The sequence below is a fragment of the Mauremys reevesii genome, linkage group 2 (genome assembly GCF_016161935.1).
Source record: "Mauremys reevesii isolate NIE-2019 linkage group 2, ASM1616193v1, whole genome shotgun sequence".
NCBI lineage: Eukaryota > Metazoa > Chordata > Testudines > Geoemydidae > Mauremys > Mauremys reevesii.
Window position 1 is genome coordinate 134,309,173 of NC_052624.1, and position 13,687 is coordinate 134,322,859.

The 13,687-nt window shown below is 46.6% G+C and overlaps 2 protein-coding genes across 2 annotated transcripts in view; both read right to left on the reverse strand.

The window, feature by feature from the left end:
- The window catches only part of LOC120396362 (maestro heat-like repeat-containing protein family member 1), a 393,738-nt gene that overhangs the window by 147,852 nt on the left and 232,199 nt on the right, over positions 1-13,687 (reverse strand). The gene's annotated exons all lie outside the window — the stretch shown is intronic.
- Positions 733-13,687, reverse strand: part of LOC120396363 — a 38,891-nt gene continuing 25,936 nt past the window's right edge. The window contains exons 8-10 of the mRNA XM_039521155.1: positions 2,617-2,670; positions 1,499-1,640; positions 733-1,031 (exon numbers count right to left, since the gene is read on the reverse strand). Coding sequence (XP_039377089.1) covers positions 1,000-1,031; positions 1,499-1,640; positions 2,617-2,670 — 228 coding nt within the window. The 3' untranslated portion in view covers positions 733-999. The remainder of the gene's footprint in view (positions 1,032-1,498; positions 1,641-2,616; positions 2,671-13,687) is intronic.

Here is a 13,687-nt window from a genome sequence, read left to right on the forward strand (position 1 = left end):
ACCTTCTGAACCCCGACAAATTGTGCAACATCAGCAGCAATATCAAGTCATCAGATGGACAATATCAAGTCATCAGATGGACAATCGCTGATGGACAACCAGAGCAAAAGACCGAACCTTTAGCCCGGGACAGCCATTTTTGGCTCGGAATTATACTTCCAGAGCTAAATGGGTCCCTGCCACAATCATCACTCAAACAGGACCTGTTTCCTACACAGTCCGGACTGCAGAGAATCTTACCGGGCGGCGACATGTAGATCAGCTGTTGCCAGGTCATGCCAGTCCTCAGGACACATCTGCAGTTGAGTGGTGTGACTTCACCTCTTCTGGTGAGACACTGAATCACCTGTTCCTGACTGTTCTCCATTACTGCTGGCGGCTGAGATACCCCTTTGCCCAGCACGAGCTGATACCACCTCCTCACCTGTTCGTGCTGTGGACCCTGAGCCCATGGTACTTTCGGGTGCAACAACACCAGAAGTTCGCCATAATCCACCTAGAGACAGAAGGCCTCCTCATCGGCTGGATCTTTAGCTAGGGCGAACCCACAGTTATGGGGCAAAATAATCCCCAGGGTTTAGCCAGGAATGGAGGCAGTCTACCGTCCTTCTCTAGTCTAGTGTGTGTTTTATTTAGGGGATGTTATTAGGGGGGGAGGAATATGTTGTGTATTTGGTTGTCATGGTTTTTGTTCCTATGGCAACTGAGTTAGATTATTAGGGGATAGCCCAGCCTGCTTCGGCCGGTTGGGTGAGATCTGTGTCTGTAAATAAAATGGTAGTTTTTTTAGCTGTCTGCTGTCTGGCCTCAAGTGATTTCTTCCTAAACTGGCTGCTCCCAAGGATATAACATTGCTGGGCTCAGCTCCTTCCTCTGTCCCACAATGCAGTGCTGCTGAGGGGACTCTTAATCCTGCCTCAGTGTGGGCGGGCTGGACTAGATGACCTCTTGAGTTCCTTTCCAGCCCTCCATTTCTCTGACTCTTACCTGCAGCAGCTGCTACTCCCTATTCCAGAAGCAGGTCTTGTGATCTGGAAGAGATGGGCAGGTCAGTTTCCTTTGTGTTTAGACCCTTCTACTGGGGAGCAGCCTACAATACGACTATTGTTTGGCGGGGGGTGAGGAGGAACTGCCGACTCACGGGCCCCGAGCGGACCCATGGCTCTTTGCAAATCGCTGATGGACAACAATGCTACTCAGACCCAGAGCCCTTGATGTGAAAATACCCAGGAGTTCTGCTTGCCAAGATCCTTTCCCAGGGTGTGAGGGGTCAGATGAAGGTTAGATATGGTCCTGGAAAGGATCCTTCCTGTCTGGGCACAGGGGGCTGGGCTCGATGAACCAAGGGATATGATTCTGACGTGATCCTCTCTGATTGCAAGGTCACAGCATCATATTATGCTGGATTCAGAGGGAGGCCCTGGCCTCTCCCTCTCTGAGCCCAGCACCACAGTGTCCCCTCCCTTCGCTCCTGCAAGGGGAGACACTCCCTCCTCACCTTCCGGGTAAAGGAGCATGTGCGTCATGTAGTTATCCCAGCATCGGCCCGACCCAACCTGGAACCTGCTGATCAGCTGGAAGGGGAGGAACATGGCTGCCCTTCTGACCTGCACCATCATATACGAAGATGCAGCGAGCACCTGGCGGACAAAGAGGCAGAGGTGGCTGTACCCCTCCCTTGCAAGGCAGTGTGAGAAGGGAGCTGCCTACGGGTGCAGGGGGAGAGCTCAGTGATGGAGGGAAGGAGACAGCAGGGAGGTGGAGCTGACAACCAGGACAGGATTGAGATGGATATTTCAGTTGATCAGGGACACTCCATGGACCAGCTATTGGCTCCTTCCATCCTCTCACTCCTGGGCTGGCTCTAGCTCAGATGAAAGGAGACAGGATTATCCAGAGGCCGTCAGGCAGCTGCTGGGTCAGATCCTGGGCCTAGGTCACAGCAGCACAAGGGGAGCTTGAAGCAGCCCGAAAGAGGCAGCTGGGCATAAAGGGAATCCCCAGCTGCCCCTTGGTAAGGGAGGATGCTGGAGGCCAGGGGGCAGGAGGGGGCCTGCAGAACAGCCCCTAAGGGCTCATTCAAGCTGGCTTGTATTGGAGCCATCCAAGGGCTGCACTAACTTGTGCTGGGGGACCTGGTCCAGCCCCAGGATCAGGGGAGCCAGGAAGGCGGCTGGCTCAGAGAGCTCGCTGGTTCTGTGAAATGCTTAGAGGCGCTGGGTTGATGTGCAATGAACCAGCACGATTCCATTAGAGATTTTAGCCCAAGAGGCCAGGACTTCCCCAGCTCTGCCTGTCCCCGCTTCTCTAGTTAATGACAGATCTCCAGCAGGAGACAAGGACAGTGCAGACAATGCCGGGATGGCAATGCTGCATTGGGGTCCCATCAGAGAATTCCCTGCCAGTCCAGAAGGGCTAGAAATGTCTGGGGGTTTAAATAAAGCTAAACTGCTCCAAGGAACCTTGGAGAAAACAAACCTCCTCCATCAGGAGACCCTGACTCCCCAAGCACATGGAGATTCATTCCATGCAGATTCCCAGTAGTCCCCTGCAGGTACCTCTGGACAGGACAGCAATGGGGGGAGAATCCCATTTCTGGGGAGAATCCCTACTCACCTCCAGACCGGACCAGCAGTCAGCAGAGGGGGCCATAAAGATCCATAACGGCTCCTAAGACAAGAGCCAACATGAATGAGTGAGTCCCTGAGGCTTCCTTCCCATGACACAGAACCTACCATACTCACACATGGTTCTAGATGGGCCAAGGAGACCCAGAGTTAGGTTTTTTTGCTGCCTGCCTGGCTGGAGAGACAAGACCGCTATGAGGTGGTGAGACCTCAATATTGACATAAAATTATAAATAGCATTATTCTAATTTATTTTTATAATGTTAGGTCATTACAAACATGTTTGTGCCTTTACTGAACATTCATATATAGCTATAAGTATATTATCACCAGGATGCTTGAAAATATAAGCGTAGCCCAGTTTTAGTTAGCTAGGTTATTAAATGTTCATGCTAATCAAAGACATTGCAGAAGGCTTCAGCTTTCGATCATCCAGGAACAAGCAAATGTCAGGAAAATAACATCTCCTTGACCATAAAACTGTCTTGCAAGAGTGTCTGTACAAACTTTAAAAGGCAGCTGTCCTCATTTTAATCTGCTTTAACTTTTATACTCTTTTCTTTTTGTGCTGTGTTTAAAATACGTGTTGATTATTGTCATTGGTGCGTTGTACAAAATATTTAAGAGAAGTTTAATTGCTATAACAAACCACTTGTAACTCTCAGGAACTTGGGTCAAGAATCAAAGCACCCAAAAGAGTGTTTTATCTGCACCAGAACACCCCCCTCTTCTATAAGCTGCCCGTTTATTATAGATCCAATCCTTTATCTCAGTAAAACAAATCTTATAAAGAGAAATGTTTTAGGAAAGATCTGGCCCCGTAGGAGAAAATGAGGATGTTATTTATGTTGGATACTCCAAAATGAATTTAGGGATGTGTTAGAACAATAAATCTAGGCTGTAAAGTGGGCTCTACCAGACCCTCTTTACAAGAAAACCCTCTGCTTGTGTCCTTAAATTTTTAGAGAAAAATGTTAATAGTTGAGAAAAAGTTTTGTAGAAAACCTTATTTGATTTCTAAAATATTGAAAGGGCAAACTGTTATGGAGGGCATATTTGCAAAGTATTTTAACTGAATGCAAAGTACCTAATGTGATTTTCTAATATCATTGCTACATGTGGTAAAATGCATTATGTGCTAACATGAAATCTAATGACCTTGCTCAGCTAATTACCAATATAAGAAGACATTTAACTCTAGACTATTTATTATATTAATGGGGAAGTAATTAGTTACTGGCAGAGCTCTACCCACTCCTTTCCCCAACTCAGAAAGATAACAAGAAGCATCATGAACAATTGTTCTAGAAAATCAACAACTTCTTCAATCACTATTTAAGCTAAAGACTCGTTAAGAATGATTTAATTAATATCTTGGAAAATGAATTGAATAAGTTAAGAGTTAAAAGATTAAATTTGAAGATGTTCTGAGAATCTCTCCAACAAAAACAAAGGAACTATAACTGTCAAGAAAGACTTCCAACCCTAACACATATACGCATTAACAAACTACCTATCCATAAGATGAAGAGGCTCCATGAATGTACGGAGCCAATGAAAGGGTGGGAGAGATGTGTTTTTCTAAAATTGCACGGAAATAGGGAAGAGACAAGTATAAAAACTCAAAGTGAGCACCCTGAACATGCTCTGCTACCCTGCTCAAACTCAACTCATCCTCTCCCGCTCTACAAGCAAGCTGACACAGACAGAAGAGAGAAGACTCGTGAAGAAACCAGCCCAAGGAAACCTCCCCAAAACCAGCCCCTCCCTGGAATGTTTCCCCCAGATCAGTCTGTGGAAAAACTGGAAGATCCCCCCTTCTCTGTGGAGTATCTGGAAAGGTCCCTCACCCCTCTGCTGGGATGGTCGAGCCACAGAAGAATTTTGATGTCTCACATATAATCACAGATGACAGTGAGGATGTGGATTCCTCCACGAGTTCTGTGTAAACAGGTGCTATACACTCCAAAAAATGCTCCCAACGGTCTGAAAAGCAGAGCCCAGACAGCCGTGTGCTCCCTCCTCCAGCTCCCAGAGCACACTGAGCCACAGGCTGCCTACCCCCTTTGTGACACAGGGCCACTGCTGACATCACAGAGGCAAGGTGGGCTGGGGCAGTCTGGCTAGGGCCCTTGGGGTTTGCATCCCCCCAGGTTGGATTAAGGGAGGATTGCTCTTGGCTTTTGTTGGGAATTTTAATCCAAGGGAGCCCCGAAGCCTCCCCACATACCTTGTCTGTATAATGTGTCATGAGAAAAGGAGATTCGACCACAAGGTGCAAAACCATTCTGTGTCAGTCCATTCCAGTATCTTGCCTCTTGCCACAGCAAAGGGGAAGGTGAAATCCCCACAATGCACCTGGCCAGCTTTGCTGTTCTCTGACATATGGGTAAAAAATCCCTTCCTCACCCCTCAGCATGAGATTGGACTGGCCGTCTGTCTCAGTGTGAGGCGCTCCAATTGCTAGTCCAGCCACAGCTGCATCGGTGCCCTGGGCTGAGAGAATAAAAGAGCTGAGAAGATTCTTTCCTAAGGATACACACAGACACTAAATCCCATTCCTGAAGGCTGCAATAAAAGGCAGTCAGAGCACAGGATCCGTGAGTATTTATTGAGTCCCAACGGCATGCTGGGGGCTGTACAACACAGGGGAGGGCACAGGCCCGACCCCAAAGAGCAGCGAATCTCGTGCTTGGTTTATTTGATTTCCCATTCTCCTGAGCAGGATCTTGTTTAAGGAGGAACTTGAAGGAAGAGAGGGAAGTTTGGGGCAGGAGAAAGGGAGAACAATGTTAGCCTGAGGAGCAGCATGGCAGGGGGTTGGCAAGGGAGAGCCAGGGAAGGACCCAAAGGGAATGGCTGGGAGAGTGGCGGGGGAATGAGCCCGGAGAGCTAGGTGGGGATGAAGTTTGCAAAGACGCAACAAGGAGCTGCACTCGGGTGCTGAATGGAGCTGAGCCAATCAGTGATTTTTCAATTTGGGGGTCAGTTGAAGAAATAAAAATAAATAAATATTGGTTTGGTTTGTCCTGAAACAAAATTGTTTTGGTTTTTCATTTCAGGTTGTTTGTGGGTGTTTTTCAAACCGTACCCCACCCGCCCAAGTTTTTAAAGTTGCCTCAATTTCAAAATGAAAAGTGACAACATTTTGCTGTGGAATGGTCCAAACAGACTGGTTTGACCTTTAAATCAAAACAAAACATTCCCTTTTTGTATGTGGCTGAAAGGATTTGCTGAATTTGCGCATGGTTTGGGTGGCCCTGAGAGATGCATTTTTGGGGAATTTGGTAGTTCTAGCGTAGGACCTGCGAGGGAGCCAGGGGAGGGATCAGAATGGGCAGGTCTGACGGGTGAGATGATTTTACAGAGGGCTCTGAAGGGGAATTAGCGGAGATGTGGGGGGAGGGCAGAGTTAATGGGATGGGTGATGAAGGCCTGGAGCAGGTGGGCTGGAGAGGACGAGGGGAATTGTAGAGACATGGTAAAGGAAGGACTGTTCTGGAAGGACAGGTAGGACAGAAAAGGTTGGGGAGTTGCATTGTATGTAAGAGAGCACTATGACTGCTCAGAGCTCCGGTATGAAACTGCAGAAAAACCTGAGAGTCTCTGGATTAAGTTTAGAAGTGTGAGCAACAAGGGTGATGTCGTGGTGGGAGTCTGCTATAGACCACCAGACCTGGGGGATGAGGTGGACGAGGCTTTCTTGCGGCAACTAACTGAAGTTACTGGATCGCAGGTCCTGGTTCTTTGAGAGTGTGTGGCACAATCTGTCAGCATAATCTGTGTGATATGTAGATTGTAATGGATTTTTTACCTTTAGACAGCCTCCCAACCTGAAGCAAATACTCACCAGCAACCGCACACCATACAACATAAACACTAACCCAGGAACCTATCCTTGCAACAAAGCCCGATGCCAGCTCTGTCAACATATCTATTCAAGTGACACCATCATAGGACCTAATCACATCAGCCACGCCATCAGGGGCTCGTTCACTTGCACATCTACCAACGTAATATATGCCATCATGTGCCAGCAATGCCCCTCTGCCATGTACATTGGCCAAACCGGACAGTCTCTACACAAAAGAATAAATGGACACAAATCTGACATCAGGAATCATAACATTCAAAAACCAGTGGGAGAACACTTCAACCTCTCTAACCACTCAGCGACAGACTTGAAGGTGGCAATTTTGCAACAAAAAAACTTCAAAAACAGACTCCAAAAAGAGACTGCTGAACTCGAATTAATATGCAAATTTGATACAATTAACTTAGGTTTAAACAGAGACTGGGAATGGTTGGGTCATTACACTAATTGAATCTATTTCCCTATGTTAAGTTCTCCTCACACCTTCTATGGGTCATCTCAATTATCACTTCAAAAGTTTTTTTTCTCCTGCTGATGATAGCTCATCTCAATTGATTAGACTCTTCCTGTTGGTATGCATACTTCCACCTTTTTATGTTCTCTGTATGTATAAATATCTCCTGTCTGTGTGTTCCATTCTATGCATCTGAAGAAGTGAGCTGTAGCTCACAAAAGCTTATGCTGAAATAAATTTGTTAGTCTCTAAGGTGCCACAAGTACTCCTGTTCTTTTTGCGGATACAGACTAACACGGCTGCTACTCTGAAAGAAGGAAACAGTTCACACATTTTGAAATGTAGCATCTTGAGGGAGGCTTTTGTTTGAACAATATTCTTTTGCTATCGAGAGTTTTTAGAAGGGAAAAGCTCTGTCTGAAGGTCTCTTTGATGGTATTAAAGATGGCAATAACTGTCCTTTGTTTTTCCCTTTGTTATTTTGGGGGTTTTGTTTGCTTTTGTTTGTTTCTTTGTTTTTGGGAAAGAGAAGGAGTTAGTTGAGATGGGCTGGATCTGTTGTTGCAGACGGATACTGTTTCCGAAAAGACAGAACAAGCCAAAAACACACAAAAAGGGGAAGACTGAAAAAGCAGCTTCAGTTTCTGGTGTTGACTTTCACTTGCAGCCTTATTGCTGTCGAACTAATGGCACAGCACACAGTCCAATCAGCCACTCTGAGACCTGACAAACTTGTACCAGCATTGGGCTGCTTAGAACATTGCTTTTTGCTTCCTCTTTAGTCACAGGCTCACAGCAGTGTTGCTAAATATGCAGTCTTGGCCAGCTCAGGCAGACTCTTACTAAACAGAAGGCAAAACTAGAGGGAGAGGAAAGAGGAGAAATAAGAGGGAAGGAAAATGACACACAAAGGTGGGGGTGGGGGTGACAGCAGGAACCAAAGTCTTACATCCCAGGTGGTGTTTGGGATTTGGCCAGAGCCAGTGGAGGTGGCCGTGTCATCTGGGTCCCTCTCTCTCAGGCTTGGTCTGGACAGGACATTTCTCGGCATCAGAATCAGGATCATGAAGGCCCAACACCGTTATGGTGGATCCTGAGGTCCCTAGGAGATGGTGGATGTGGCAGCCATGTGGTGAAGCTCACTTCTTCCTCTCCACCCATCTCCCAGCTAGTCCGAGCACTTCATTCTCCCCCCAAGAACGGACCCCAAAGGGAGCCATAGGTGGAATAGTCCTTCCCCTTATTATTTTGTCCACCAATTAGACCTCATTTCCTACACACCAGTTTTGGTCCCTTGATTTCCAGCCCCACAGTTCTCTTGTTGACCAGGCATGATCTTACCACTGCCCTTGAGTTTCTAGTTGGCCTTTCTGTTTGGGCTCATTCAGTCTGTCTCCCTTTCATCAACATTCCCTGTTATGAGTTATTGGAACATTTGATCAACTTTTTATCCACTTATCCAAAGTTAAGCTTACAATCGGGGTACGCGTACGAGGCCCAAATTATTACAACAGGCTCCACTAGCCCAGCTGGAGCATAACGTGGTGGCTTGTCTTGCTCTCTTCTCCACTTGAGCCATTTCTTTATCCCTTCTTCTCGCTATGATTTTCATCCCCCCCTTCATCTTCTCTCTCTCATTCTTTTCTAGTCTCTTCCTCTGCACCTCCTCCTCCCTTTCCCTGGGGCCTGTGGGTTCTTCCCCTGAGTTTCCCCAGCTCTCCCTCCCACCAGGCCTCCCTCTTTTCTCTCTCTTCTCTCCCCTCCTCTTTCTTTCCTTCTGTCTCTTTTTGGCTCTGCCTCCCCCAACCCACTTGCTCCCCATTCCCCAAGGGTGCCTTTCCCTAGTGCCTGTCTCTGCTCCCTGCCTCCTCTCCCTGCTTTTTCTTACCCATATAGGTACACGCCCATGTACTTTCTCTCTCTGCATCCACACACTCACACAGAGTGACTGAGGAAGAGTCTAATTTAGAGTGAATCAAAGCTCTTGACTCTCTTAAGGAAAAGCTGCCAAACTATAGGATGTTCCCTGGCTCCGGCTTTCTGATCATTTCAATGTTCTTTTGTAACAAGAGTATCACATCCCCCAACCCCAGGCAGTGTTGTCAGGGGCATCTGCTCTTCCAATGTGCCACTGAGGAGCAGTTTAGTGGCCACGAGAGATGCAACGGCAGTCTGGAATTGTTCAGTGGACGCATATTTTCACTGGGCATTCCAGAGACTCAGTCAAAGGGGTGGGAAGCAATATGGCTGCTGCTAGGTCTCTTTGATCCATGTGTGAGGAAAGTTCCTCTCTCTCTACAGTCTCTCCAAAAAGCATTACCAAGTGTTCATCATTCAAAGTGCTTTAGCAAGGTGGGTGAGGAGTATTATCTCCATTTTACAGATGGGGAAACTGAGACACGGAGAGTGGGAGGTCAACGCTCTCAAAAGCAGCTACTGACTTTTGGGTGCCTTCATTTCTTGTGCTCAACTGGGGACACCTGGGGGCTGATTTTCAGTGGGGCTGTGGAGCCAGTGCTCCCATTGCCTTCAACTGAATTTGGGGGTAGAGCAGGTGTGGAGGTAAAAGGCCTCTGCAGGGAGAGTCCTGGCCTTCTGTAGTGCTCTGGGGATGTGCAGGGCTTGAGGGTTGGCCTTGTGGCTTTGTTCTCTCTTCACCCCCTACCAGGATGATGTGGAGGTAACTCAGCTAGGATCTCCTCATGGAGATTTCCTCCCCCAGAGCCTTCTACCATGGGTTTGACCATGGCGGGTGGGATGACTTAGCCACAGAATCCCAAGAACCTGCATCTGGAAAATAATTCAGGTCAGATCAAAACCCTCATTGGACAAAGGATCACGGTGCAGTAGGAGTGAATGGAGAGAACAGGCAATGGCGGTGTGGAACTTTCTGTACTCTGCTACTTTCTGGAAGCCAAATTCTGCAACATGGGAAATTCACAGGGCCCAAATTCTTCTCTTACAGGGATGTATCTTTAAATGACTGCCCTTGTCTGGTTTCTAGCCCCATACTAGCCCATGCTTATTAAATTCTTAGGGAACAATGCGAATGGCTATTGAGCACATTTGCAGAAGTGGAGACAGAGAGTGTACATTCTAATACAGGGTTGAGTTCAAGCTTCTCTGGCTGCTCACACTTCTGGGAATGATTTCAGCAACTGTTCTGATCATCAGAGAAGTTGTCACAACGAAGGCCCCGACCTTACAAGCTGATCATTGTGGGCGGCTCACTGCACCTAGCATGGACCTCACCGAAGACTCTGCAGGCGTCCACCTACACGGAGCTGCTAGCAGGGTTTGAGACTGTGAGTGTTTGAAATGGGGTCCCCTTTCTACCTATGATTCCTTCACAATGCAGCTGATGTAACAGTGACAACACAGTGGTGTGAGTAAAAATATTTGAAGGTGTAAAATTGCCATGCAATGGGGTCAAACTCAGTAGAAGTTCCAGTGCTATCACTAATTAAAATGGATTAATCATCTCTCTTGCGTGCAGTGATGACCACCACCACTGGGAGGCAGGGCAGGGCTGTAACCCCCATTGCAGAGGTGGGGAACTGAGACACAGAGAAGGTAGGATTTCAATGGGATTTAGGTGCCTAAACCCATGAGGATCTGGGCCCAAGTGACTGGCCCACCGTGACACTGGGAGCCTGCAGCACAGCAGGGCCTGGTTCCCATGGCAATCCCGGGGCTGACCCTGCGGCTGTTCACAGCCGGCAGGGCCGGCCCACAACATTTTGGCACCTGAGGCGGCGAGCTCAAATGACACCAAAATTTTGAAAGGTCTCAATTCTGCCTTCTTCCTATTCTACTCCTCTCATCCTACTCCTCTACTGCTCTGCTACCTACCCCAATAAAGGAAAACTAACAACTTAAAATGCCTTGTTCAAAAATTGTAAGTAACACTGAACTTTCAAATGCTTGAACAGCAAATGTAACTTCTCTTGTCTGCATAGTAAACGCTGGCATTTTTATCTGTTTCAATGATCAAAGTGATGCTTTCCGTGCCTTCTTGGTTGCAAAGATTTGAACTGCTTCCTGCTGAAGGTCCACAGTCTGGGCCAGTTCATGCTCTATTGAGATGGTTGCAAGGTTGACCAGCCTCTCCTGTGTCATTGTGGAGCATAGATGTATTTTTTTTCATCTTGGAGAAACTGCATTTTCCACTGGCAACTGTTACAGGAAGTGTTAGAAGTATGGACAGAGTAACAAAAGCATTTGGAAAGAGGGGGGTCATCTTATTTGTGCACATACATTCCAGAACAGCCTTTGGACTTGATCCTGCTGAAAGGTATCTTGAAAGGGCTTTCAGTTCATCACCTAAGTCATGCACATCAATATTGCGCATGTTGTCATGTGTCAACACTATCTCCAGTGCACTGCATTGCCGGTGTAGGTCTTCTTCAGGTAAAGTGAAGAGTTTTGGAATATCATACAACATCCCAAATATACTGCTGTGTTCCTTGAGCTGCATGAAATGTTCTTCAACTGACTCTATTGCATAATCTAGCACCTGGTTAAAGAATTCAACTTTGAATTCTTGTTTGGGGTCTCTTATGGGATTATCCCATGCGTCACAATCAAAACCACTTCTTCTTCTTCAGTGACTCTTGCTTTTTTGAATGGGTGGGAAAATAGCTTCAGTGTGAAGTTCCTCTGCCAACTTCTGTGCACTCTTCAAAATGTTTTGAAATCCCTCATCTGACCGGGAAGACTGTAGGTATGACTTTGCTTTGTCCAGTTGTTCCATTGCTCCAGCTATACTAGGGTCAACACCTCAGAGTCTCTTCCTTACATTTATTTCAAACAGTATGTCATGCCACAACACTAAGCCACGCAGAAATTTGAAGTTACGTATGTTTCTGGTGATTCCCTTTCCCTCTGCCACTGTCCTCCCATGAACAGTTCCTGTCATAGCATTATCCTCCATAATGGCAAATATGGCATTATCTGTCTTCCCAGTTTGATAGGCTTTATCACCTCCACTCAACTTTCCCATTATGTGGCACTCAGTGGTTTCAGTGTCAGAGAGGATGTTGCTTTGAAATTTGCCGTTGAGTTGATGCAGAGAAAAATACATAGATGCTTTGAATTACATTAAAAAATTCAGCAGCCTCACTAGAAGCTGATGCTGCATCACTGACTATCAAGTTCAATGAATGAGAACTGCATGGAACAAAAAAAGCTCAGGGGTTTAACTCTCAGATCCGTGTCTGCACTCCTCTGTTCTTTCCTCTCGTGTTGGCACCATTATCATAGCCCTGACCTCTCATGTCAGCTTTCGCAATTCCCATATCTTCCAGCTTTTCAAAAAGCACATTTGTCATACCAGCTCCTGTAGTATCAATGTCAATAAATTCTAGAAAATGCTCTCTGACAATCACTATTGCAGGGATATTTTCACTAGGTTCTGTTGTTGTTACAAACCGCACCATTAAAGTCATTTGTTCCATATGGCTGCTGTCAGGTGTGCAGTCCAGAATAACAGAGTAATATCTTGCTGACTTCAGATCTGCCACAATCTTCTGTTTGACTTTTGTTGCCAGTAACTGTATGATCTCATTTTGAATTGTTTTTCCAAGGTAGTGGTGTATGTACATTTCTTGGGTGGTGACTCTTTTTAGATGCTCCTGGAGTATAGCATCAAACTCAGCCATCAGCTCCACAATTTTAAGGAAGTTTCCATTGTTTGGCACATACAGGTGATCTGAAGTGCCACACAGTGCTAGGTGTTGGGTAGCAAGCATTCTCAGAATGGCAATGAGCCTTTTCAGAACATTTTGCCAGTTCAGAGACTCTGATGCAATCTTCTCTTGATGCTGATCATCTATGGTGGTCTTTAACCTTATTCTCATCTCAAGCTCTTTCCACCTATGGAATGCTCTCTGGTGATTTGCTGCCTTCTCATGGCATGCCAGATTTCTAGCCAGATTTTTCCAGTCCTTGGTTCCTGTAGAACCCAATGGGACTGGAACATTAGACTGGAAGAGTTTCCAACAAAACCAGTATGCAGCATTCTGGGTTTTTGAGTACATAAGCCATTGCCTCGCCACTTTGTCACCATTGGGGATCTCATGCCAGTAATGTGTTGGATGGAAACTTCTATTTTCATTGTCTTTGGGGAACAGGACGTTTTTCACTTGCTGTGGCCCATGCAGTACAAGGAAGTCCCTCAGGCTACTGCTCATGTGGGTCCACAGTCCTGGATCATCTTGACTTAAGGACCAAAACTCAGTAGCAGCTGTTTCTTGTGTCTCCACCACACACTTCTCTGATCTACACTTTTCTTCAGGAATGTGCATGGTTACATCCATTTGAGATGGACATATGGATGCTGCAGTAGATGCCAGGTCACCTGAACTCTGACTAACTGGAAGATCAGGCATCTCCTCACCACTCACATCCTCACTAGGGCCAGAAGGCTCACCGTGAACATTTGTGTCTATGTATCTCAGGAGAGCTCCTTCCTGCTTGGATAGAAAAGCTTCCTTTGCTTGCTTTCTCTTTCTGAATGCTGCCCCAGGAGCGTTTTTTCTTCTTTCACTCATGACTGCTGTTCTGTGCCAGCTATCGTGGCTCTCTTCACTCAGTTGAAGGAGACAAATAAGCAGGCTGGTAGCAGGGCCTGAGTGAGGGAAGATATCAGCATCTTAAGGGCCTAACTGGCTCCTACTACTTCAGTTAGACTGCCTGTTCTCCTCAAGTGGGTTCAGGGAAGCAGCAGGAAAC